General features: G+C 45.3%; 15 protein-coding genes across 15 annotated transcripts; 8 read left to right on the top strand and 7 right to left on the bottom strand.

The window, feature by feature from the left end:
• Positions 1-10: 10 nt before the first annotated feature.
• PICMEDRAFT_87237 (hypothetical protein) lies at positions 11-1,687 on the bottom strand. The gene has a single exon (XM_019165026.1). It carries the CDS (start codon positions 1,516-1,518, stop codon positions 274-276), a length of 1,245 nt encoding a protein of 414 aa, XP_019019925.1. The 5' UTR covers positions 1,519-1,687; the 3' UTR covers positions 11-273.
• A 126-nt stretch (positions 1,688-1,813) lies between these two features.
• On the top strand, positions 1,814-2,419 carry PICMEDRAFT_21806 (hypothetical protein; the record flags this gene model as incomplete). The annotated part of the gene is made up of 2 exons (XM_019162223.1): positions 1,814-2,032; positions 2,123-2,419. Coding segments are annotated over 2 exons (516 nt in total), but the record flags the coding sequence as incomplete, so codon positions are not given.
• Positions 2,420-3,618: 1,199 nt separating this feature from the next.
• PICMEDRAFT_29517 (hypothetical protein) lies at positions 3,619-5,166 on the top strand (the record flags this gene model as incomplete). The annotated part of the gene is made up of 1 exon (XM_019162596.1): positions 3,619-5,166. The coding sequence occupies one exon, from the start codon at positions 3,619-3,621 to the stop codon at positions 5,164-5,166; it is 1,548 nt and encodes a 515-aa protein (XP_019019927.1).
• A 228-nt stretch (positions 5,167-5,394) lies between these two features.
• PICMEDRAFT_14343 (hypothetical protein) lies at positions 5,395-7,027 on the bottom strand. Its single transcript, XM_019160332.1, has one exon. It carries the CDS (start codon positions 6,959-6,961, stop codon positions 5,408-5,410), a length of 1,554 nt encoding a protein of 517 aa, XP_019019928.1. The 5' UTR covers positions 6,962-7,027; the 3' UTR covers positions 5,395-5,407.
• A 269-nt stretch (positions 7,028-7,296) lies between these two features.
• Positions 7,297-8,589, top strand: PICMEDRAFT_70416 (hypothetical protein; the record flags this gene model as incomplete). The annotated part of the gene is made up of 1 exon (XM_019163633.1): positions 7,297-8,589. One exon carries the CDS (start codon positions 7,297-7,299, stop codon positions 8,587-8,589), a length of 1,293 nt encoding a protein of 430 aa, XP_019019929.1.
• A 121-nt stretch (positions 8,590-8,710) lies between these two features.
• Positions 8,711-11,185, bottom strand: PICMEDRAFT_29505 (hypothetical protein; the record flags this gene model as incomplete). Its single annotated transcript, XM_019162595.1, has 2 exons — positions 8,711-10,600; positions 10,808-11,185. The coding sequence occupies 2 exons, from the start codon at positions 11,183-11,185 to the stop codon at positions 8,711-8,713; spliced, it is 2,268 nt and encodes a 755-aa protein (XP_019019930.1).
• A 218-nt stretch (positions 11,186-11,403) lies between these two features.
• Positions 11,404-12,471, top strand: PICMEDRAFT_70418 (hypothetical protein; the record flags this gene model as incomplete). The annotated part of the gene is made up of 1 exon (XM_019163634.1): positions 11,404-12,471. One exon carries the CDS (start codon positions 11,404-11,406, stop codon positions 12,469-12,471), a length of 1,068 nt encoding a protein of 355 aa, XP_019019931.1.
• Positions 12,472-12,566: 95 nt separating this feature from the next.
• Positions 12,567-13,346, bottom strand: PICMEDRAFT_70419 (hypothetical protein; the record flags this gene model as incomplete). Its single annotated transcript, XM_019163635.1, has 1 exon — positions 12,567-13,346. One exon carries the CDS (start codon positions 13,344-13,346, stop codon positions 12,567-12,569), a length of 780 nt encoding a protein of 259 aa, XP_019019932.1.
• Positions 13,347-14,329: 983 nt separating this feature from the next.
• On the top strand, positions 14,330-15,521 carry PICMEDRAFT_27099 (hypothetical protein; the record flags this gene model as incomplete). The annotated part of the gene is made up of 2 exons (XM_019162476.1): positions 14,330-14,636; positions 14,863-15,521. Coding segments are annotated over 2 exons (966 nt in total), but the record flags the coding sequence as incomplete, so codon positions are not given.
• Positions 15,522-15,724: 203 nt separating this feature from the next.
• Positions 15,725-17,191, bottom strand: PICMEDRAFT_20891 (hypothetical protein; the record flags this gene model as incomplete). Its single annotated transcript, XM_019162174.1, has 1 exon — positions 15,725-17,191. A coding segment is annotated over one exon (1,467 nt), but the record flags the coding sequence as incomplete, so codon positions are not given.
• A 455-nt stretch (positions 17,192-17,646) lies between these two features.
• On the top strand, positions 17,647-18,087 carry PICMEDRAFT_70422 (hypothetical protein; the record flags this gene model as incomplete). Its single annotated transcript, XM_019163636.1, has 1 exon — positions 17,647-18,087. The coding sequence occupies one exon, from the start codon at positions 17,647-17,649 to the stop codon at positions 18,085-18,087; it is 441 nt and encodes a 146-aa protein (XP_019019935.1).
• Positions 18,088-18,118: 31 nt separating this feature from the next.
• PICMEDRAFT_87295 (hypothetical protein) lies at positions 18,119-18,476 on the bottom strand. The gene has a single exon (XM_019165028.1). It carries the CDS (start codon positions 18,351-18,353, stop codon positions 18,150-18,152), a length of 204 nt encoding a protein of 67 aa, XP_019019936.1. The 5' UTR covers positions 18,354-18,476; the 3' UTR covers positions 18,119-18,149.
• Positions 18,477-18,599: 123 nt separating this feature from the next.
• Positions 18,600-20,603, top strand: PICMEDRAFT_70423 (hypothetical protein; the record flags this gene model as incomplete). Its single annotated transcript, XM_019163637.1, has 1 exon — positions 18,600-20,603. One exon carries the CDS (start codon positions 18,600-18,602, stop codon positions 20,601-20,603), a length of 2,004 nt encoding a protein of 667 aa, XP_019019937.1.
• A 262-nt stretch (positions 20,604-20,865) lies between these two features.
• Positions 20,866-24,342, top strand: PICMEDRAFT_87393 (hypothetical protein). The gene has a single exon (XM_019165029.1). The coding sequence runs from the start codon at positions 21,129-21,131 to the stop codon at positions 24,270-24,272; it is 3,144 nt and encodes a 1,047-aa protein (XP_019019938.1). The 5' UTR covers positions 20,866-21,128; the 3' UTR covers positions 24,273-24,342.
• Positions 23,965-25,252, bottom strand: PICMEDRAFT_14350 (hypothetical protein). Its single transcript, XM_019160333.1, has one exon. It carries the CDS (start codon positions 24,944-24,946, stop codon positions 24,413-24,415), a length of 534 nt encoding a protein of 177 aa, XP_019019939.1. The 5' UTR covers positions 24,947-25,252; the 3' UTR covers positions 23,965-24,412.
• Positions 25,253-25,759: the final 507 nt, after the last annotated feature.

Below are 25,759 nucleotides of genomic sequence, written 5' to 3' on the forward strand. Positions count from 1 at the left end.
GACCAGCAGTATGGTAAGTGTCCGTGGGAAAGAGAAATGGGAAAGAGAGAAGGAGGAACAATAAACAGAAAAGGTCAGAGGCAGAGAAGACCCATACGGAGACAAGGCCCAGATGACGAAGACGATGTTGATACCGCCAGAACAATCCGAGAGTGGTAATAACAAGATCAAAGCAGGACCTGGGAAAATTGCTTGCGACACGAGACGCGGTGCGAAAAAAGGAGGGGTGCATGGGGGCACGCGTTTGGTCGGACTATGGGATCCGATAGATAGCTATGCTTGCTCGGGCGCCGGGGTTGTCGTTGAAGAGTGTCTCTTCTGGGTTGCTCTGACAAAGCCCTGCTGGACGACGGCGAAAAAGGCGTCCCGGGCGTAGTTGCCAGCGGTGCCTGCAGCCGAGGAGGAGGTGTAGGAGGATGCGGAGGAGGGGGAAGAGGCAGCAAAGGCGGCGGAGAACGGGGTGGAGGAGTCGGACATGGCGACGAGAGTGCTCTCCTGGACGATGTTGGTGGAGTGGACAACGAGCTTGAGTATGAGGTTGATGATGAGTGCGAGAACGCGTATGGTGAGGGCCTTGGCGATGTCCAAAAGCTTGTAGTTTTCGTTGAGTGTGCGGACAAACTTCCAGAGGAGGTTGAGAAGGGGGATGCCGAAGCGGGTGTAGAGGACGAGGGAGAAGGTGTAGAAAGCCTGGAGGAGGCTGATGATGAGCTGGTCGAGGGTGTGGTCGGCATTGCGGGGGCGTGGGGAGGAGTAGCTGCGGCGGTGGAAAATGTAAGAGGCGGAAGAGGAGGCGGCGGAGGAGGCGGCGGAGGAGGGCGGTGTGGGGTTGCCGGGGAGGTGAAGCCCCTGGTCGGACTTCAGGCGGTCGACAAGGAGGTCGTCGGAGAGGTAGTACTTGAGGATCTGGAGCTTCGTTTCGTCCGAGAGAGAGGCGAAGATAGCCTGGAGAGTTTCCGGGTCGAGGATGCTGTTGACGATGTGGGCGACGGCCTGGCCGGTGAACTTGCGGATGTTTTTCGGGTTCTTGACTATGAGCTCGTTGTTGAGGGCCATGCTGAGGAGGGTGATGCCGCGGGAGAAGGCGTCGAGGTCGACGATGGAGGAGTCGTCGGTGTCGGAGAGAGACACGGCCTGCGAGGGGATGACGAACTCGATGGTGGTGTCGTCGTCGTTGTCGCTGGCGCCGCCGCCGCCGTCCGAGAGCTCCGCGTCTGTGTCCGAGCCGGGGTTGCTCGAGACGTCTTCCGAGGCCCGGGACGCCAGCTTGCTTCTGCGCCGGTTGAGCATGCGGGCCGTGACCCTGTCGTAGAGCTCCGAGGCGTCGTCTGGGTCCGTGTCTGTGTCCCTGGCGACGGCCCCGACCCTCCTGGCCTCCGCGTCCCCGTCTCCGTCCCCGTCCCCGTCCTCGACTCGGAGGGACGCCGAGAGGTCGCCAAGCGTGAGCCCCAGCGGGGCGTAGCTGTCGACGTAGCTGATGGCTGTGTTCTTGAGCTTCTTGCGGCCGTACGAGAGCATTGTGGTGTACACACGGGACCCCCGACGGACCCTGGCCCGGGGCAGGAGAACAGGTCGGTGCAGTGCAGTGTCTTTGGCAACGGTTTTGGCCTGGCCGCCGGCCGGGCCTGGCGTAGCGTCAAGCGGTGCGGGCCCGCGGGCTGTGCGCGGGCGGGGGGCGGTCGCCCCCCGCCCCGATAAGCGGGACCGGCGGCGGGTACTTAAGCCCCCGGCGTCCCGGGCCGTTGTCCCGCCAGCACCCCCGCCACCCGCCACCCGCCCTCCAGCCAAGAACCCACCCGCCGCCCACCCCACCATGAACATCCTACGCCGCTACAACGACTTCCTCACCAGAAGACCCCTCGTGGCCAACATCCTCATGTCCGGCACCCTCTTCGGTGCCGGCGACGTCATCGCCCAGCTGCTCTTCATCGACGCCGACTACGACTACCTGCGCACCGCCCGCAACAGCGTTTACGGCGGCCTCATCTTCGCCCCCATCGCCAGCCACCTCTACCGGGGGCTCAACTCCCACGTCCGCTTCCCGCGCTGGGGGAAGCTGGCCCTTGCCGCCCGCGCCGCCGCAGACACCCTGCGCGGCGCCAGCGCCCGGCCCCTCACCAAGTCCGCCGCCCGCCGCGGCGCACTGCTCGACACCGCTGCCCGCGTCGCCGTGGACCAGCTCTGCTGGTCCCCCGTGGGCATTGCCCTCTATTTCTCCTGCATGGGCGCCATGGAGGGCGAGCCCGCCGCCGCCGTGGCCGCGCGCCTCCACGAGGGCTGGTGGGAGACCCTAGTCACCAACTGGCGCGTGTGGCCGCTCCTCCAGCTCGTGAACTTCCAGCTCGTGCCCGTTGCGCACCGGCTTGCCGTGGTGAACGTGGCCAGCGTGGTGTGGAACACGTACATGAGCTACGAGAACTGGCGTGCAGGCGCGTCCGTGCACCGGCACGAGGCCGCAGACGCGACGGCGGGCCGCGCTGCGGCCGTCGCGGACGTCGCGTCGATGGCTACGACAGTGCTCGACGAAGCAGCGGGCGAGGACACCGACGCGACGGCGCGACTTGGCGGGCGGAGCGAGTAGCGGGGGAGCAGAGTGCAGGCGGTGTTTTCGTTTGCGCTGTTTCGGGCAGGGCAGGGAGCGAGGCAGGGAGAGAGGCAGGGAGAGAGGCAGACACGGGTGTCGGCACAGGCACGGTGTTGGCGCCGGCAAGCTGAAACAGCAGCAGCAGTGGTAGCAGGAGCAGGAGGAAGCCGGGGGGTGCAGCGGGCGCCCACAGACACAGACAGGACCGGCGACATCTGGATTGGCTCTTGCACCACACTGCACAGGCCACGAATCCGTCCCCCGCCGTCTGTCTGCCTGCGCCGCCGCCGTCGTCGTTCGACCGTCCATCGCCTACGCTCACGCAGTCTGCATCTGTGCCTCGGCTGCCGTCCGGCCCCACATATATACACACACACCTACACAGCGTATAGCGCAGACCCACAAGCTCGATTGCCCCCGTGCATGGCCCTCCGTACCGTCCCCGGCCGCCCCACACACGCAAAATGATGAAAGGCTTCAAACAACGCTTCAGAGCGAAGGCCAGCATGAAGAAGGACAAAGACGACAAGAAGAAGGACGACACGAAGCGCAAGGACACGGCCGCCGCCGGCGGCACCAAGTCGTCGTCGTCGTCGTCGGCGTCGTCGCCCGCCCCGGCGCAGGGCTCCTCCACCACGCCGGTCATCTCGTCCCACTCGTCGTCCCACCACTCGAGACTTTCCTCCTCGTCCTCCGTCAACAACAACCCCTCCACAACGGCCTCCGACTACAACGCGGCAGACCACCTTTCCGCCGACACCGGGCTCAACACCGCCAACACCACCGACTCCAACCTCCTGTCCACCCCCTTCGACAACCCCTCCTCGCAGACCTCCCGGTCCGCCTCCTCCCTCGACAACAACCCCTCGACCGCCTTCAACAGCATCCACAGCACCGCCACCAGCTCCTCCTCCTCTAATAATAATACCTCTAATATCTCCCCGCACCCCAGCTTCAGCCACCCTTACAGCAATGCCAGCATATCAACCAACAACAACAGCAACGTGCTGCAGGATAGCCGTAACCCCTCCATAATGATCCACAAGCAGAACCGGGCAGACGACGCACCCGCAAACCTCTCCGACCAGCTCCAACCGCAGGGCGAAATAGATTTTCTCAAATACCATACCTCCCATTCCCCCTTCGACAAGGTCCCCAAGGACGATCTGGAACTAAAGCCGAAAACCCCACAGAGGCATTCATCCTCCAGATTCGAGCCCTCCTTGAATAACCAGGCCTTTGAAAAATCGCCTCCATTCGAGGAAGTCGACCCGCAATTCCATATAGACCTATTCATCCAGAAAGTCGACCAGTGCAAAATAATGTTTGACTTCTACGACCCTTCTTCAGATATCCAGGGAAAGGAGCTGAAAAGAATAACCCTGCACGAGCTCACCGTCTTCATCAGCACAACAAGAATAAACTTCACAGAGGAAATGTACAAACACGTTGTCGACATGTTCAAAATTAACATATTCAGACCAATCCCACCTCCAGTCAACCCAATTGGAGATATCTACGACCCAGATGAGGACGAACCCGTCTATGAATTAGGATGGACACATATGCAATTGGTCTACGAATTCTTTCTCAGATTTGTCGAATCTCCAGATTTCAACAATACAATAGCAAAACCTTATATTGACCACAAATTCGTTCTAACCTTGTTGGACCTATTTGACAGTGAAGACAATAGGGAGAGAGATTGCTTGAAAACAACCTTGCATCGGATTTACGGGAAGTTCTTGAGTTTGAGATCCTTCATTAGAAAGTCGATCAATAATATTTTCCTAACGTTCGTTTATGAAACTGGACATTTCAACGGAATCTCAGAATTGTTGGAAATTCTGGGCTCCATCATCAATGGATTCGCATTACCATTGAAGGAAGAACACAAGATTTTCTTAATCAGAGTCTTGGTCCCTTTACATAAGGCTAGGTCCCTTTCCCTGTATCATCCTCAATTGGCGTATTGTATTCTACAATTTTTGGAGAAAGATTCTTCTTTGACGGAAGAAGTCATAATGGGATTGTTGAGATACTGGCCGAAAATCAATTCTCCGAAAGAATTGATGTTCTTGAACGAAATTGAAGATATATTTGAAATCATTGATCCAAACGAATTCCAAAAAATAGAAATCCCCCTGTTTGCACAACTTTCGAAATGTATCTCATCACCTCATTTCCAGGTTTCTGAAAAAGTCCTTTGTTTTTTCAACAATGAATATTTTGTCTCCTTGGTGACAGAAAATGCAGAAAATATATTACCTATAATTTTCCCCTCGATGTATGAATTGGCACAGCCCGAGCTCGACATTTTGGAAAATCAAAATCAATCAGAAGTGGATTTTGATGAACCAAACAATTGGAATAGAACCATTTCGACCATTGCTTACAGTGCCTTGAAGATCTTCATGGATACCAATCCTGTTGTCTATGACCGTTGCTTTGTGTTGTACGAACAACAGATAAAAGAAGATAACGAGCGGAAGCATCTGAGAGAAGAGCATTGGAAGAAACTTCAAGAATATGTCGATAAACTGAAGGCCGGAGAGAGGGAAAGAGACGTCGAAATCAAATGAAGATAAAAAAGTAAAAAAATTCGAATACGAATATCAACCAAAAGGAAAACGAATTCATAATCCCATGACCTGAAAGAAAATCCCGAAAAAAAACATAAATTTTTATATATATTCTTTAAACTTCATATAAGTTTTTATTTACTTATTATATCTATATGTATAAATGACTGACTATATATATTAACGTATATACATACATAAATACCGAAATTCATTTTGATATTTATGATCATCACCTTTTTCATGTGGCACTCTTGTACTCTCTCAAAATTACGGGAACTGAGGATGGAGGAAGTGCACCAAATTCGGTGATAATTTTCTGGATGTATTCAGGTGGTGTTAAATCATACAAGATGTTCAAGATGTTCAAGCTCGGATACGACTTCCAATTAGAAAGATCATATTCATCTTCCTCTTTCTCCTTCGATTTTTCTTGTTGCGGTTGCTGTTGTTGTTTATTGTTTTTATTACTGTTGTTCCCACCTTTTTTCCCTTTCGAATTGTTTTCTTTCTCCATAAGCATCTTATTGTTCAAGGTATCCAGATACTGCTGAAGATTAAACCCAGTCTTGTTGAAAGGTTTTGTATTAATCAAATCATCAGCATCTCCAAGCTCGTTCAACGTGACAGAATCAAGTTGGACTTTATCACTAAATTTCAAACTTTCGCAACATACCAATACTGGAATGCTCTTGTTCTTTGCAGCCATTGCAATCAATGCAGTTCCAACACGTGAGTAGAGCCGTCCATTCGACAACATCGAATGTGCTCCAAGGAAACAGAAATCGATGTTCGATTTCTCGAGTACAGAACTCAAAGAGTTGATCAGGTTGTAGTGCAATTTGATATTCTCCAGCTTTGATAGCTTCTTCGCCAACTTCTTACCTTCAAACAAAGGTTTACTGTCGATTATGTATATCTCAAACTTTTTGTTCTGCTCCTCCGCACAAAACTCAAATAATTCGGCCAATACGTTCGAATGACCGTATGTGAGAATCTTGAAGTTGTTGATGATATGTCCCTCAGCATATTCAACTATCACACGATCAGCCATGACAATTTTTTCCATGATGAACTGATTTATCTCCTCGATCAGCATCGACTTGGACTGCTCTTCGCTTGTGGTAATTGGAATAATGGATATTCTTTGCTTCAACCAACGGATCGCATTACCCATAGATATACTCAACGGACGTCCTGTTTTCAGGTACTCAATCTGGTGGCTCAAGTGGCCAGTAAGGTGCCTTTGTAGACTGGCGCCCTCTGGCGTCACATAGCTACCAATCACGTCTTTGAACGCCTCCATCATCGCAGTGCAACGTGCACTAGAACCAACAATCTTGTAGGTTGAGATTTTCAATGTCAACGACAAGATGCTAGGATGGACAATGGATGCAATCTTAGGAGTTGACGAAATACGTTCCTCTCTCGTTTCCAAATGGCCAAACATATGAGGGATCTTCATAGTTGGATCGTGGATTTTGGCATTATTCAATTGTTTCTTGATGTGTGACACAGTCTTCGGGGTTTTATCCTTGCTAGAACCAGATCCGCCCGGAGTTTCCTTACCTTTCCCTTGTGCATTCGCCGACGGATCAATTCCAGCAGCCTCCTTTGCTGCTGCCCTTTTGGCTGCCTTTTCCCGTTTTTTGAGTTCTTTCAGTTCTTTGTTTGATAACTGCTTTTCACCACCGGCATCTGATGACACTGACGGAGAAGAAGCACTGCCTCCTCCGCTGGATGGTTGCTCCTTTTCCTTTTTCTTCTGTTCTGCCACAGGCGGCTGCTCCGACATTCCGTCTTTGTGTTTTGTGACCTTTCCTTTCCTTTGCTGTTCCTCTTCTCTTCTTCGCAACCGACCGATCACCCTTTCAGGAGATATCTTTTCTGGGTTAACTGGTAAATCGGTCAGTTGCAATGAGAAAACTTTGTTGAGTAGCAAAAAAATATTCTAAGCCGATCGACCTAATTTTTTTTTTCAACATTTTTCACCGAAATTGAAAATTTTTGGTTCTGCGTGCATCGAAGTTAACGGAGAGACAGTGAAGGGAACCTGCAGGACGAATGGAATCAGAGAAAAGGGGATTACCGGCTTAATCACCGTTAACGACACAAAGAGACACAGCAAAAATGAGTGCTAACGATGCAGACACAAATGTCGAGATGTGGAAGGTCAAGAAATTGATCAAATCCCTCCAAACCGCACGTGGTAATGGTACCTCCATGATTTCACTTGTTATCCCTCCAAAAGGTCAGATTTCCATCATTCAAAAGATGTTGACGGATGAATACGGTACCGCGTCGAATATCAAATCCAGAGTTAACAGACTATCTGTTCTTTCTGCCATCACCTCCACACAACAAAAATTGAAGCTTTACACAAACGTTCCTAAAAACGGTCTGGTCGTCTACTGTGGTGAAGTGTTGACGGATGAAGGTAAGGAAAAGAAATTGACCATTGCCTTCGAGCCTTTCAAACCAATCAACACCTCTCTATACTTGTGTGATAACAAATTCCACGTTGAAGCGTTGTCTGAGTTGCTAGAATCTGACGATAGATTTGGTTTTATTGTCATGGACGGTAATGGTGCTCTTTTCGGTGCATTATCTGGCAACACCAGAGAAATCCTACACAAATTCACAGTTGATTTACCAAAGAAGCATGGTAGAGGTGGTCAGTCGGCACTTCGTTTTGCGAGATTGAGAGATGAGAAGAGACATAACTATATCAGAAAAGTTGCCGAGGTTGCAGTTCAAAATTTCATCACTGGTGACAAGGTGAATGTTCAAGGTTTGATTTTGGCAGGTTCCGCCGATTTCAAGTCTGAATTGAACAAATCCGATTTGTTTGATTTGAGATTGCAAGCCAAGGTTATCAAAGTTGTTGATGTTTCTTACGGTGGTGAGAATGGTTTCAATCAAGCAATCGAGCTTTCAGCAGAAACGTTGTCAAATGTGAAGTTCATTCAGGAAAAGAAGTTGATCACCCAATATTTTGATGAAATTTCCATAGACTCTGGTAAATTCTGTTATGGTATTGATGATACCCTTAAGGCACTAGATTTGGGTGCTTGTGAAACTATCATTGTATGGGAAGGATTGGAAGATGTCAGATACACATTAAAGAATGCTGAAGGTGAACTAAGTGTCAAAATAGTCGCTCCAGGAGCTTTAAAGGAAAACTTCCTTATCGATAAGGATGGTTCAGAGTTGGAAATCGTTTCAGACATGCCATTTTTGGAATGGCTTGCTGAAAACTATAAAAATTACGGTGCTACAGTGGAATTTGTTACTGACAGATCTTCCGAGGGTGCCCAATTCGTGAAAGGTTTTGGTGGTATTGGTGCTTTGCTAAGATATAAAGTCAACTTCGAGCAATTAATGTCCGACGATGAAGACGAATTTTATTCCGACTCAGATTAATTGTGATAATGAATGCTTTTTTACACATGTGATATTCCCCCCTCCAAACCTCTTCTAGATAATTTCTTATATAATTCAGTATATAAATTACAATGTTGCCGCAATGATTTCCCTAGCTGATTCAAAGTTTTTGCTTCTTGGCCTTCTTACTATCTTTTAAAACATCAAGCGCATCCTGCTGTAAATATCCCATGACAGTGCTGGAGCCTTGATTTTTCATCAACATTTCTGCGACATTATTCAAACCGCTTGCAATGTACGACCTCCTACCTGATTTTCGGATCTGCGTCTTAAGCAATTCTCTCAGATGGGCCCTCATCACTTTAAGATTCTGCCTATCTAATGCTTTACCTTCTTTTCTTTTACGATCTCTTTTCAAAAAGTCGTCCTCAAAATCATCAATGTTATCAACACCTAATTCTTCTGCCGCCTTTTCAATCCAGTTCTTTTCTTTTTGAACACTTTGCGAAGCAACTTCGGCCTGTGCGATTTTTGCAGCCAAGTCCAATCTCTCTTTCAACTGGTCGAGTATATCTGAATCAATAGGTAGAGACTTGAGATCTTCAATCTTATCTTTCTTTGAGATTACCTTCCTCAAATTTCTCAAAGGGCCTGAAGCTTCATGTGGAGAGCATAAAATAACTGAGACACCTTCAGTTCCCGCACGTGCTGTTCTACCAGATCTATGGACATATGCGTCAGCTGTTCTCGGTAAATGATAATGGACAACATGCTGGATACCTGATATATCTAAACCACGGGCAGCTACATCGGATGCAATCAGAACAGAAGATTTATGCTCTTTTGCGGCGATCTCTGAATTCCTCGAAAATCTTTCTAAAGCACGTAGACGCTGCTTTTGGATCATCGAAGAGTGAATGGAGACTGTTAATATGCCCAAATTGTTCAACGTTGGTGTCAAGCGTTTAACAGAATCAATAGAATTGGTAAAAACTAGGGTAGTACCAGGGAAAACGGAGACAAAATAGTAAAGCATCAAATCCCTCTCCATCGGAGAGCATGGAATCATTGCTTCAACAATCCTAGTCGCAACAACATCAGTAGGGTTAACATCAATGTATTCAGGCTTGTTTCTGAAACGTAATTTCTTTCCTAGAATTTCTAGAACTTCCTTGAGATCAGAGTCTTCATCAGTACTTTTACGCTTTCTCGAGTCGGATGGTTTATTATTGTTGCTCAATTTCCCAAATAGATCTTTCGAAAAGGTTGCAGATAGAATCAATGACTGCCATCTTCTATCGATTGATGGAACATCTTTAGGCCTGTAATTGTTAAAAATTTCGAGTATCTTTTTCAGCTCATCAAAATGTCCATCCTGTAACATTCTGTCAGCTTCATCTAAAACCAGCATATCAATCGATGCAAATTGCTTTGCAAGGTTATTTGACTTTTCTAAAAGCTCTAAACAACGGCCAGGTGTCGCAACCAAAACACGGGGCCCGTAAGAAAGTAAACGTTCTTGCTTTTGAATAGACAAACCACCAGTTAATGACATCACTGTTTTGTCACTGAAGGGTGAGTATTTAAACAATTCACGTAAATGTTTCATGACTTGATTTGCTAACTCACGAGTTGGCGTAAAAATAATTGCAGTAGGATGATTCTTGTAATCCTCGGAAAGCCTTTTATTGCTTTCCTGGCCCGACAAAGCCTTCTCCAGGATTGGAATTCCGTAGGCCAAAGTCTTACCGGAGCCGGTAATGGCTTTACCAATAACATCTTTTCCTTGTAATGAGACCGGAATTGTTTTTTTCTGAATTTCTGTTGGCTTAGTGAATCCCAAATTCTGTAATCCATTTAACGTGCAAGTAGAAAGCGGTATTTCAGACCATTCAGGTAAGTCAACGTCATCCGTGGGTACCACTGTATCATCTAGATTTGCAAAAGTATTTTCTTGCAATTCGTCCTTTTTTGGTTCTTTCTTTACTTCCGCAGGTGGACTTACAACAACAGTTTCCTCTGGTAAATCAGGAATATTTATTTCATTATTCTCATCTTTTGACAAGATAAAAGTAGAGATCTTAGTCTGTTTCTTGGTTTTCTTTCCCAAAAGTTTGGAGGAATTTTCTGTTGGGGTTAAGATCTCCTCCTTCCTACCAATTGTGTCTTTTTCTAAGGCGGAGGAGCTCTCATTTTCCATTTTCTTTCCAACATTTTTCAGATTTGTGTCACTTTTATTTTCTTCTCCTACTACTACTTCTTCATCATTGTCATCGAGCTTCTTAGCAGCTAGTTTCTCATCTTCATTTATATCTTCAGGGTCAATCTCAAAATGACCTTCTGGGATGCTTTTCTCTTTCTTGGCAGCTTCTTCTTTGGATAAAGTATTAGACTCATTTTTGGTGGTAAATGTCACATTTCCATCAACTATATTTACGGAGACATTGTCAATTTCCTCTAACCCATAGAAACCTTCGAAGTCGTCCAATGTATCAGGAATCTCCACGGGTTTCCAGTTCAAGTCACTTGCATTCACTTGATAAACTTTCTCATTGGGATTTTTCTCTGATATCTTCTTCTTTTTAAGGCTTTGCTTCTTTTTCAAGACTTTCTTTTTCAACAAGGAGCTCACCATGACTTGACTAGTTACTTGTTGTTTGACTTATTGTGAACCTTTTGGTGTTGAAAAAGAAGATTTTGAGGTGTGGACTTTAGAAAGTTTTAAGTCTAGAAATTTTTCAAGAAAAAATATTTTTTTTATTTTCTCTTACTATTATTTTTTAACTTCTCAATAATTCTAGATTTTAGTTTCATCAAAATAGCCAAAAGAAAATGATGCATTTCCCATGACAAATGACAAAGAAACTTCAAAAAAAAAGAAGTTTACTGAGTGGTAAAAGACTTCACTCTATTACCCAGTCGCACGAAACTAAACCAACCCCCAAAACGCTAAAACCTCTTCGAGCCAGGCAACTTATACGGCGATTTCATGTACTATTAAAGTATAAATCTGCAATACTGAGTAAACTCTCTCAACTGAAATCCGTTGACACTGAAACTTATGAAGACTTTTCAGTCGATTATAAAAAATGGATTTACAAACAGCCAAAATTGAAAAAGATATATGAAACAGAGTGGAAAAATACATGGGATAAATTAAAGGTTAATAAGACGCCAGATTCAGTTATTGATCCAAAATCTAACGATGTGATAGACAATTCTGTGACTATAGAAGAACTTGTAAAACTCGTTGGCAAGATTGATTCTGAAACCGAAAAAAGAGGTGGCTTGGAGACTTATCAGACCGCTAGTACATTAGGTCAAGATGCCCAACGAGGAGGCGACTCCAGCAAAATTCTGACCAAATGGCTATCCGAGTTAGGGTGGGGTTTTCCTGAATGTAGTGCATTGGAAATAGGGTGTTTGTCCTCCAAAAATATGATTTCCAAGTGTGGAGTTTTTGATGTCATAAAACGAATTGATTTACATAGTCAGGAACCGGGAGTGATAGAAGAGCAAGATTTTCTTAAACTGCCATCACCAACAAGCGAGTCAAATAAGTTTGATTGTGTCAGCTGCTCTTTAGTTGTCAACTTTGTTCCTAGTCCTGAATTGCGAGGAGAAATGATGTGCAAAATGTGTGAGTTTCTGAAAAATCCCACAGGAGAGAGACATAGTTTGTTATTTTTTGTGTTGCCTCTACCATGCGTAGAAAACTCCAGGTATTGTGATCTCAACACAATTAATTTGATTTGGAGTAAACTGGGGTTTCAAACTCTCAAGTACCACCAGTCAAACAAATTGGCATACTGGCTTCTGAAGTGGGAAGGAGAATCTAAAGTTGACAAAACCTTTACCGTCAAAAAAAATGAGATCCGTAAGGGTAATAAGAGGAATAATTTTTGCGTGGTTATAAAATGAGTAATGGTTCATTTACATAATGCTTCATTGCAATTACCCATGTATATGCAAAAAGGAGACAAAATTTGTTCTTTTCCCTATTTCGTGGGAAAGTCTTATGGAGAAATATGCAAAAAGGACAAATCCGTAAACGCAGAATCCCACACATTACTTAAAATGTTTCCTTCTGTTACTCTTTCCATGACGATCTTTCTAAAAAATGCAGACTCGAATTTGTAATCAACCACAGCTGGCGTGTATTTGATCGTATTTTTCCCCTTTCTTTGCTTTTTCTTTGTGACTATATGAAATTCATCATTGTCTAGTGCCTTTGAAAGCACACCGGTACCTTTTATCTTCTCTTCTTGCTCTGTAATGATTTTGGCCATACGGGCTGAGTTTGGATATAACTGGAAGAATTTAGTGTCTGTGAATTTGTTGGTATATACAGTCAAGTCATTCGACAAAAGATACTCGGGCTCCGTTTCAGTAATAAATTTTTCTAAAACTTCGATGGGAAAATGAGGCATGTAGAACAAAGTGTTTTTGACTGCTTTTTTGTCATCGTTATCCTCAAGTATTACATATTTTAATCGGTCCGAGATAAATTTCTTATCCTCTTCTGTAAATATAGGGTCCCACAGTGAAACCTCCAATTCTTCACGTTCTTTGACCTCCTTGAAGTGATCAACAAGCAGACTCAAAAGACATAGCTGGTACATTGCAAGTGATGAATCTGTAACTGCACCCAACCCGAGGCATCGTATTTTTTGGATTTGCACTGGGACAATCAGACTCAGCACCTGCTCGAAAACCTTAGACTTTTTTAGTATCTTCTTTTTTTCGACAAAAGAAACCCATAATTTTTCATCAAGATCAGCAGACACAGATGACATAGTCTCCGTACTGTGATTCTGTCTACAACTTTTGCATGTTAGATCCAACCTCGTGCAGTGACTCTGTCCTGGAGGGTGTACGATCCTGGCCAGGTTTCATGATAGGTTGCGACAGCCTCTTTGTTGCTCATGATTGCAAAAAAACATTTTTTTTTCCAAAAATGTACGTCGTGCTGAATAAGCAAATCTCCAACGATGATTGGCTCGCACGACATACAAGAGCGGGGGGCAGGTAGACATATGAATCACCCTCAACGGAGGCTACAAGGAAACAGAACTAGGACAGAGAAGCCAAAGCTATCACATATGCAATCATAAGACCAATTCAAACCCGAGGCCCCGGCAAGGGCCGCTGACAAGCCAGGAAGTCAGAAAATCCGGGTGACCATTTAACCGTTTCTGGTGCAAGCTAGCGAGAAAGTCGAAAGTCGAGAGAGCCAACGTTGGAGGCATTTTTTTTGTCAAAGTTTTCTTTCTTAACTCGGACCTTTTTTCTCCACTTTTAAGCAAAGGGGCCAAACTCCAGTTCCCACCAACTTGTATTACTCAACCACAACATAGAGATTATCGCCAGTACTCTCTTCTTGTTCTTGCACATATTTTTTAAAAGATACAAATTCTTGATTCGGTTTGTTAGCAATCCTATTCCAGTTTTGTTTTTGGAAACTTTTCACTTCGACATACACATAGACAAGATTATATCTATATCGTTACGATCTTCACATTTAGCTTTTTTCCCGACTCTTTTTTTCCATTTTTCTTTTGCTACGTTTCACGATACCGATATAATTAATTTACCCCACTTTCACCGCTTAGCATTTCTCTGTACATAGCGATATTGCATATACAATTCTTCAAATCAATCATATTCCAGTTACAGACAAGTTTCACTAGCAACCATGTCTCATATAGTTCAAATACCCAAAGTCTTTGATCATGACAATATTAAGCATTTTCCAAAAGTGGAATTTGAGAACGACACCGTCAGAATTGGATCTAGAAAGTCTTTATTAGCGGTTCGCCAATCGGAGATAGTCGGAGAAGCAATTAATCGTTTCTATCCAAATCTCAGTATAAATATTTCAAAGGTTTTTACTTTAGGTGACCAGGTCCAAAATAGACCATTATACTCCTTTGGAGGTAAAGCTTTATGGACAAAAGAGCTTGAAATTCTCCTACTTCAAGATGTTGGGGAATACCAAAAAATTGATCTCATAGCTCACTCTTTGAAAGATATGCCAACCATCTTGCCTGAAGAGTTTGAATTAGGATGCATTATTAGCAGAGAAGGTATGTTACTTTAGCATTTGATTTTATTCCTTTTTGACAAAATTATGAGTTCAAATTTTTTATGATGATCTCAAACATTTTATAGACGTTAGACTACTGAACTATCATAGATGAAAACGTGTTATTTACTGATTGAAAAGATGAATTTCATAATTTTGTTTCTCCTATTGTTTCCTGTTCCCCACATACTAACAACATATTGAAATGTTTCATTTCTTTAAAATAGACCCAAGGGATGCTTTGGTTATGAAAAAGGATTCTCCTTACAAATCTCTGACCGATTTACCAGCTGGAAGTATTGTTGGTACCTCTTCAGTTCGTCGGTCTGCCCAAATCAATAAAAATTATCCACATCTTACGTTCAAATCGGTACGAGGAAATATACACACAAGATTGAGCAAGCTAGATGCCCCAGATTCCGACTATGCATGTATCATTTTAGCAGCTGCAGGATTGATTCGTTGCAACTTGGATGATAGAATTACCAAGTTTTTGAACTGTAATGAGATGTACCATGCAGTTGGACAAGGAGCTATCGGAGTAGAAATTCAGAAAAACAACGAAAAGATGCGTCTATTATGTAGCGTCATCGGTTGCCGCACAACCACTTGGAAGTGTGTTGCAGAGCGTAGTTTACTGAGAAGATTGGAAGGTGGGTGTTCTGTTCCAGTTGGCGTGTGGTCTACATTAGAAGATAACAATGTTTTAAGGTTAAAGGCGATTGTCTTGAGCGTTGATGGTAAGGAAAGTGTTGAGGATGTTCACGAAAAGGTAATGGCATGCGATAAAGATGCATTGGATCTAGGTTTGGAATTAGCTGAAAAATTGATTGCCAAGGGTGCAAAAAAAATTTTGGATGAAATCAATTTCAGTAAAGTAGAGGAAGTCAAACAAGCAGGTTTATCCACCTAGTTAAACGGTTTAAAGTATTTACAACTTAATTATGAGGTTTATAAATTACTCGAATTCTAGACAACGTTATTATTTTTCGATTTTTGTTAGTATCAAAGGCCTACGACATTTTTAGACCACACGAAAAATCCAAGAGTGCTTGATGCACCTAACAAACCAGTGAGAAAGAATATTCTTACCAAGTACGGATCCTTAGCCCAAAAACTCATGATCTCACCTAACACACTACTCATCGCAACAGAAGTTAAAAATAGTGCAAGAACTCCTCCACGTAAGAATGAAGGTGAGAGCTCATATGCCAACTCGTAACAAGTAGCAGCAGCAAAGCATTCACCGCAAGCTTGTAATGCAAACATTAAAAGGTAACATATCCAGGTGAAAAGGGACACATCGGAAGGCTTGTCGCAATTCGAGACGTTGGTTATATCACAACTTGAATTTCGGTAAACCTCATTCTGAACATAAGCCCCTATGAAGGTGCCAATTGATGTAATCGTGAAGCCAATAACAATTTTGATCCTGGGAGATGGTTGCATATTCCTTTTTAGCAAATATGGATATACTAGTTGAGAAAGGATCGGCATGAGAATGATAATAGCAATTGGGTTGAGAGCTTGGTAAAAATCGTTAGGAAGATGAATGGAGGTTGACATCGTCGCTGCAAGAGAGATTTGAATTGAAATCAAGGAGGCATCATTGAGGTAAAATGGAATGAAGAATAAAAAAAGAGTGATACAGTCAATAAATTTCTTGATGTCTGAGTCTGCCACGATCATTTTCAGGTTCGCAGGGAGTGGGGTACCAAGAAGGTATGATCTCAGGTAATGAAAAAATTCAATGTAAACATCTTTATTTTCACTATTATTAGAATTCGATTTGGACCAGGAATCCTGTTTCTTGTCAATTTTTTCCGAATGGATTATACGGGGCTCCAAATATTTTAGCAAAACAGGTAATCCTAAAAACAACAAAGCTGTGAGAAGGTAGACCGGCCAAAATCCCATGTATCTTTCCATGAAAGAGCTCGCTAAAGAAAGTGTACACCCCCAATTGATAAACATGTAGAACGACATACTTAGTTTCTCCAACGTTGCCTTGTGATCAACCATAGTCAGGGTTCCATCTGGCAACGTCGTGTAATCTTGTTTACTCTGCTTGTATTCGTATTGGTCTAGCAGTAACGGCAAGATGTTTGATTTTATGAACCCCGCAGCCAGTGCTATAGTGGCCATAGACAACAGCACAATAGTATATGAAAGATAAGGAATTTTTATGACCAAGGGGATGGATGATATCACCAAAGTAAAATGGCCAAAGATTCCGATCATTGACCCTAACCATATTGACTTGAACTTTCCAAGCTTGGTATCCGAGTAGTAGCCACTAATCAGCGGCGAAATATTAGCAAAAAAAATCAAAAATTGCATGGTGAAAGTTGCTAGAGGCAAACCCAGACCGAGAGCACCGGGGGTTTCTGTGGAGGTGGATGGATCATGGACGATAGCACCCGAGGCCGAATCCTGCGGCAGTTCCCTCTGGATCATGTTTGTCAAACACCCAACAATCATATAATACGAAAAACGTTCACATAGTTCCACCATGCAGATCAGATAGGAAATCCTTGGAATGGCTCCAGTTGCCCTTGGCGTGTGTGATACGGATCGTCTTCCGTTACCGTTATCGTTATCGTACTCTGTGTCGATTGCAATCAGGCTCTCTTCATCTATGGGTAGTACCGATAGTTCAATCCCCCCCTTAGAGGGCGCCACCTCGTCCAAAAGCATCATATCTGCTGCTGCTGCTGCTGCTCCGTCTTGGTAGTTTAAGTATTGGAGGAAAGATGGTCATTCTAACCCGTTACTCCTTCATGTCCAGGTGTCGCTTTATCTAGCCGATAGAAGAAGAAAACAGACTTTCAAGCACAGCCTTGTTTGGAAGATACGGGTTGAAATTTTTCCTTGGGCGAGATTCATGTGATGGTTTCGTAGTGGACAAGATCGAGCGTGGTCTGGAAGGACCCATGTCGCTGCGATTGCCGGCATCAGCAGCCCGGGGTGAGCACACTACATTGCAAGCAAAGCACACAGGTGGTCGAAACATGGACGACGCAGAACTACAGGCGATCCGTGCAGCCAGGTTGCAGGAGATGCAACGAAACGCTCAGGGCGGCGGCGGCAGCGGATCCGGCGTCAGCGGCAGCGGGGATGATGCCCGGGACAAGGCTAACAATGTAAACGAGGGCATACTGAACCAGATCTTGGACCAGAGCGCCAAGGAGCGTCTCAACCGTGTGCGGATGGTGAAGCCCGAGCGGGTGCTCGGAGTGGAGAACTACTTGGTGAGGCTTGTTCAGAGCGGTGGCCTCAGAGCGAAGGTCACCGAGGCGGACATTGTTGACATCCTCGACAAAATCGCACAGGAGGAACGCAAGAACACCACAACCCGTATCAAGTTCGAGAGACGTGACTATGTCGACGCCAACGCCGGCGCCTCGAGGCGCAGCGAAGACGACTCCGAAGACGACTTCTTTGACGAGTAGCCCAAAAGGCCCATAACTCTTCTATGTATCATGTTTCTGTAGCAAGCCAACATGAGAAACTATCATGAATAGCCCACATGCAATACACCCCGCCAGAATGGCAACCCTCCAGCTAGCCGACCTTTCTGTCCCCCTCCTTCTCCTGCCCCGTCAGGATTGGCAGGTGAAAAAGCCAGTACCGCCCCGGATGCCCGTTTAGGAAGGTGGACACGCCCGCCCATCGGGTACTTAACCGCTAAAGATGCCGCATTGGGGCAGTACCGCATTCACCGCCAATTTCTGGTGCCTTTGACTCGATAAGCTTATTGCACGGAGGGAAGACTATCTTTCTGTCGATAAATCCGGAGAAGCTTAAATAGCTGTCTGTTTTCCACTCCTGGTGCAAGCTGTCACTCTACCGTCCTTGAAATTTGTTCTCCCATCTTTTCTTTTCTTTCTTTCTCACAGCACTATCGTCAAGAAAGTTTCAAGTAGAAGCCTCGATAGAAACACATTTCCCGCATCACACAATTATGGCTCCTCACCCATACGACCAAATCAGCGACGAAGAGCTTAGATTGATTGTCAAGCTCGTCAAGGATGCTTACCCATCCGAGAAGCCTAGCTTCATCCAGCTCGACCGTCTCGACCCTCCAAAGAACGTCATGCTTCAGTACCTCAGTGCTGAAAAGCAAGGTGTTTCACCTCCTATGATTCCAAGAAGAGCTTACGCATACTTCTACATCAACCAGGTCTTCCACAAGGCCTTGGTTAACTTGACCTACAAGCACATTATTTGTGACGTCAAGTTGCCAGAAGGTGTTGTTGGTCCATTGGTTGCTGACGATGTTATAGTCGTCGAAGACTTGGCCACCAACCATCCAATCTGCAGAGCCGAAATCGAAAAATTGTGTTTGCCAGACAACATCCACGTTGTGTGTGATCCATGGATTTACGGTACTGATGACCCTAACGAAAAGAGATTGTTGATTCAATGTTACATGTATCTTGCTAACAAGAACCATCCAGAATCCAACCACTACTCTCTGCCATTGAAGTACTCCCCAGTTTTCGACGGTTTGACTAAGGAATTCGTTAGAATGGACTACTTGCCATCCGGTGCAGACGAAGCTGTGATCAACGAAACCACTGCTTGGGACGAGTACCCATTGGTCGAATACCACCCAGACTTGAACGGTTGCACCAAGTTGAGAGATGTCAAGCCATTGATTGTTTCTCAACCAGAAGGTGTTTCCTTTACTGTGGACAACCACAAGATTGAATGGCAAGACTGGACCTTCTATGTTGTTCCAAACTCCAGAGAAGGTGCTGTCATCTACGACATTCACTTCAAGGGTAGATCTGTCATCTACAGATTGTCCTTGTCCGAAATGACTGTTCCATACGGTGACCCAAGAGGTCCATTCCACAGAAAGCAGGCTTTTGATTTGGGAGACTGTGGTTTCGGTGTGAACGGTAACACTTTGGGCTTGGGTTGTGAATGTTTGGGTGTCATCAAGTATTTCGACAACAGAAGAGTTTCCACTGCTGGTGATGTTGAGATCATCCCAAACACTGTCTGTATGCACGAACAAGATGCTGGTATCTTGTACAAGCACGTCAACTACAGAACTGGTCACTCGGTTGTTGCTAGAAGAAGAGAATTTGTTGTTCAAATTATTGCAACTGTTGCAAACTATGAATATGCTGTTCAATACATCTTCGACCAGGTTGGAGAAATTAAGATTTCAGTCAGAGCCACTGGTATCCTCTCCACCATGCCTATCGACAGAGATGTCGACGTCGACTATGGTACTTTAGTTGGTCCAAGAGTCATGGCTGCTTTCCATCAACACTTGTTGTCCTTCAGAATTGACCCAGCTATAGATGGTCACAAAAATACTGTTGTCTACGACGATATTTTAAGAATGGAAGAAAACACACCACTCAACCCATACAATGTCGGTTTCTACTCCAAGAGATCTTATGTTGAAAAGGCAGGCCATATCGACCAATCTCCATTCACTAACAGGGCTTACAAGATCATCAATGAAAACGTCATCAACCCAACTTCTAAGAAGCCTGTTGGTTACAAGATTGTCATGCCAGCTAGACAAATGATCATGGCATCGCCTGAGTCTTACAACACCAAGAGAGCTAAGTTCGCTACGGAGCAAATCTGGGTTACCAAGTACGAAGAAGACAGACTCTATGCAGCTGGTGAATTCACTAACCAATCTCAAAAAGACACTGGTATTGCTGAATGGGCCAACGGGGTTGACAATGTTAGAGACACCGACAACATTGTCTGGTGTACCTTAGGTTTCACACACGTGCCAAAACCAGAAGATTTCCCTGTCATGCCTGTAGAGATGCACGAAATCGGTATCACTCCATTTAGTTTCTTCGAAAAGAACCCAGCTTTGGACTTACCTCAAGCAACTAACAAGTTCAACAAGTCTGTTCTCTTTGAAGAAAACGAAAGATCCAAGCGCAGCTCCACCTCTTCCACTTGTTGTAAGAAGGCTTCGTTATGATGAAATTGTTCCTTAATTAACCTCGAGTCTATTCTGTATATTTTTTTTCTTCACCCTCTTTTTTCTAATTCAAAAACAATAATCGTATTCCTATATCTATATCTACCCCCGGTGGCTCTATACCGCCATGTTACGCCGACGGCAGAGTGCCGTTAGGAAGGATCGATCTTGGTGAAGCAGTGCCCCCAATAAAATTCCTCTTATGTAAGCAACGGCTGTAGACCATTTATCTGGAGTGATAAATCACATCATTCTCGGCTCAAGTGCGTGCATCAAAAAAGTTGTTGATGTTTGAAGATGATATGTTTATGCAAGTTAGCCACCGGGGAGGGAATTTGTGGAGTCCGGCTCTCAACACGTTCTAGGTTGCACGCTTACTCAATAGATCCGCACCATTTATCATATTCCGGCAGGACCTCTCTATTTTTTGAGCCTCCCTATTCTGAAGGCCTTTTCCTTTTGCATACAAGAAGATTCAACTAGGGGAATCGACCTGGCAGAGAGAGAAAGAGAGAGTTTGTGAAGATGATCGTTCTACTCGATAACGTCTTGCAGGCATATGACGATCCAGTACTTTTATTTTTCCATTACATGATGCACGTCTCCCACCAGGTAGAAAAGTTTTGTTTACTTTCCACAAAGGATACCACAATACCCGAGTATCTGACTTCCTTATCTGTCAGTGGGGACTATTTGACTGGTAAGTTTGGACCTCGAGATTTTCGATGTATAATATGGAGAGGAAAAAGAATTGGTCCCGCATTTGGGGCCAATAATGAAAAGCTCCATGATTATACCAACAGAGAGAACATTCATGTTGACGATAGAAACATGCCATCAATGGAGAAAAAGTTTGATGCTGTGAACAACATAAGGCCCAAAAGCTTCCTTGGATTCCCGTCTCTTGCAGCAAAAACTGATTATACAATACCCGGCTTTTCTACCAATACTGATAGAATTGAGCACAGCATTGTTCCTGTACTCAATGCTTCAGCCAGTGGCAAAGAACGATTTTTAGAAATCTGGGATATTTTAACTGAAGCAAAATCGCATTTTAAGCTTCCTCACGAAATTGGAGTCGATCCTGTAAGACGACTGATGAGAATACTGAAATCCGCAATAAAGCATTTGCCCAAAATGAATACCCTGGAGCATATGAGATACCCATATTGGGTATGTGATTATTTCCTCCTAAGTGAAGAACAAGAAAAAAATGTGAAACACTTGATTGACAGAATGAGAGCAGAACAAATTATGCTCCCACTTGTAGCTATTTCAAAGCTAATAGCAGAGTTTCAACAAGATATACTTGAAATGAAATCATCGAGATTTTTGAAAGACTCGATACCAGTGAGTGAATTTGCCAGGTATTGTGTTCTAGTCAGGCATAGTATATTTTCCGCTAAAGTGGGTTCCAGGAAGGATCTGTTGTTGTTTTGGGATGAAGTATGGAAAGAGTGGCTTAGTTCTAGTGATGAAGAAAGAAGTAAGAAAATGCTGGGATGTGCAGGAGTACATCGCAGTTGGGCAGATGACGATGAAATGAGACTGTTTGTAGCTTCAAGTGAGGACAGCGAAGAAGAAGGAGAAGTAGATGATTCCTTTGCAAGGTCAGTCACAGGTGGTAGTCAAGATGGAGGACTGGAGCTTATAAAGGAGTCTGAATCTGAGGAAACGTTTGTGGACGGAATTGACATGAGCACTGCTAGCAGTAAAATCGGGAAGTTTAGTTATGTTGATGAGCCGATACTAAGCGATTCTCCGCTTATTGGCTCCACTGAAAGCTTATCGAAGGACATTTTTGAGGATGTTGCAACTGCACTTGTGCGAGAAATATATACCCCTCCAAATATTGATGATACAGATGATAATTTACCCAACGATTTTGGTCAAGCAATTCCAGAAAAACTTGAACATGCCTCAAAAACGAACCTAGATGAGATGCATTTGCTACTCACTGATAAAGTGAAATCAGAAGAAACCGAGGAAATCATTATTGAAAAGAACTCAGAAACTGAAAATAAAATTGAGCGTTCCACAACAACTACAAGTAATGTACCCGACGACGGGGAATCTCTTGCTGAATCTACTCCTACACTTGAAACAAATATTGTTGAAGATCACGAGATAAATACCACACATGAAGCTACCGGTACTATTGACCCACAGACCAAAGTTGACGATTTGAAGGACTTTCTCCCTGAGGAGTCAAACGAGGAAACTCTTGGTAGTGGCGGATTCAGAGAGCCCCTTGTGGAAAGCGAACTCAAGGGTCAAGAACAATGTCACATTTCGGCTTCGCCAACAGACCTACTTTATATAGTTTCCGAGAGTAATGCACCAATCGATACTACACAAAACTACAATGATTACTTTGATGGTGTCAATGAAACAACGGAATTAGGAGAAAACATTGATGAAACCATACAGCATTCTGCTTCTAAAAATTACTTGGACAAACACCTTGATTTCAGCTCAAATGATATACATTCACATGGGTCCACAGAAACAAACGAAGAAACACAAACTATGTTCAATGACTCTGATGATATATACCCCGATGATCCAAGTCCGTATGATGATTTTCATATAGAAGCAGATAAGTTCAAACAGCCGGGGGCATTGACTGCTGTATTGGATGTGTCATCTACCGCTTCAAGCACGTGCCATTCTGAAAATGAATACGATGAGGTAGTATCTCCAGTGAAATCTGTAGAGTCTAGAGATGAAAGCATACCAGAGAAAATTGAAATGTTTGAGAAACTTGGAGGTCACAAACCAATGCACAGACATTTGCACCATGCTCTTTCGAACGAGGAAATCAAATTCGAGAAGGCTGATGGGAATAACGTGAAAAGTATTTTGAAACCCGTCACCAGCAGGCCAGACAATGGCATTGTCTTCCAGCTAAAAAAATTTATTGAAGACAAGCCTCAGTTGATTTCACTCAAGGCGACTGAAGATTTCAGCGTCTCAAAAGCAGACGCTGAACGCAAGCCTGCAATGTCGATCAAAAAGGGTAGATCAATATCGGAGATTTTTGCTGCACTTATGGATGATAGTATGAAGGATTTATCCATTTCTGCCGAATACAAAAACAAGATTGTCAGGCCTCAAGATCTTTACAATCGTATCAAGATTGAGACCGACAAACCGTGGGAAAAGCTTTCAAGACGAACGAAAGAACGATATTACGGTGCTTTCTTAAGGAAATACGATGATGCGTTGAATAGACCGGAGAACTGTACGGTGGATATAGTGGATATTTTTGAGATTGTGAAAGTATGTGTTGATTTCGATGACGTTAAGCACGAGATAGTGAGGTTTGCGATCAATATCGTTGAAAGTAAGGAAGCATTCGTGCCGAAGCAAAACAGTGACGATGGCATTGAGAGCGACTCGGACTGTTCGAGTGTTAGAAGCGGCAACGAAAGAGGGAGTTATGACAGCATCACGAGCCACGGTCTTTCTTCAGCCAGAAGCATGAATCGAACATCGAGTGCTAAAAGTCTCAACAGTCTACGGGGGTTGAGGCTCAGCAGAGACTCCAGTTCCTCTTCTATTCTTCTTCCACAATACAAGATCGATGAGGTGAACGAGGTGCACGTGAAGGCGAGCCACGGCCACGGTGACGGTGACGCCATTCGGAAAGAGGACATAGTTTCCTGAACATTTGAAGCATACAGAGATTTTGTATTATAGTATGTTGTTACGAACTAATAAACTAACGAGTAAAGAGACATGTATGAATGGGTGATAGTGATTTTTTCAGGCGGGCGGGACGAAACCAGGCGGGGGAAGACGCCAACTCAACGCACCATGAACCCGATGAAGCATTCGTCGAGTATTCTCTCGAAGTTGACCCAGCGGTGATACTTCATGAAAAGAGCGGTGCAGTCTTTCCCTGCGTTCTTCACTAGAATGCCGACACCGCCGGGGTGGTAATCCAAGTACGAGGAGATGTTGTAGATCTTGCCGCCTAGGGCGACCCAGCAGTCGTGGGGCGACGTGTGTTTGGAGAGCTCCTCCTTGGTGATTCGCACGGGGAAACAGGAGGGGTCGATGTGCTTGACATCCTTCTCGTGTTTATGTCGCTCCCAGTCCAGGGCAGAGTGGTGGGGGGCTAGTCTTACCTTTTCCCTCCTGCTGGCCGCCGGCGTGGCGGATAGGGGTTGAATGACCTGAGGGGAGTTTGGTGCCGGGAAGAGGCGTTCATGCTGCGCAGCTTTCGACGACCTGGCTGGAACGCTGAAACGGAGGGTCTTCGACCCATTTGCAGGGGCGGAGGCTTTTTCCGGCTCTTTCTCCGGCTCGTTGATCAAGGGCACCTTCGTGTGGGACATTGCTGTATTCCGGCGCTGTGTGTTTCCCCCCTGCCGGGCACGAGGACCGGGAAGAACGCTGCACACGTCCTGCCACACGCCCGAGGCCTCCAATTACTTTGCGGATCATGAAATGTGTTACAGCGAATTTGTGGTACCGGGGTTGCCAGTTGGCGGTTTGGGCGGTTGGCGGTTGGCGGAACCACCCGTGGGATGGAGGGACCGCCAAAGGGCTGGTCGCCGTCACGCCGCTGTGCACACACGTCTTAGCCGGCAACCGCCCCGTGCCATTAGTGCACAACTGTAGGAGCAGCGTTCTCCCGCTGGCAGGGACGCAGTCCCTGTCAGCGGACGGCAGCAGCAACTGCCGCAACGCCCCTGCTCCGGCGAAGACACCGAGGGCCTGCACCGGCAGCACGCTCCGTGTGTCCAGAAGCGCCCCGGTGGGGTCAATGTGGCAGCTTGAGGTAAACAGCGGTAAAGCGGACAAAGAGCAACAGCAACAGCAACAGCAACAGCGGCAACAACAGCGGCCGCTACGTCATGGCCAACCGGGCGTTTTTGCGTGGCAGCGAAACGGTCGAGGCGGCGAAGCGGCGAGGCGGCGAGGAGCGATTGCGGCATGAATGGAGAAAGCAGGGCATGCCCGTGTACAAGAGCCGTTGGGGAGGCACAGTCGGGGGCAGCGGGGCCGGCATGCGGACGGGGGCCAGCGTAGAAGTAGGTGTAGCAGCAGCAGTAGTAGCGGTCGGGGAAGCGTTGGAAACAAGAAGGAGTGAGAGCATCAAAGCGAGTGAGCACGAACCGAACAGGGCGAAACAAGCGGTAAACAGA

Source organism: Pichia membranifaciens, assembly GCF_001661235.1.
Source record: "Pichia membranifaciens NRRL Y-2026 unplaced genomic scaffold PICMEscaffold_1, whole genome shotgun sequence".
Classification (NCBI taxonomy): domain Eukaryota; kingdom Fungi; phylum Ascomycota; class Pichiomycetes; order Pichiales; family Pichiaceae; genus Pichia; species Pichia membranifaciens.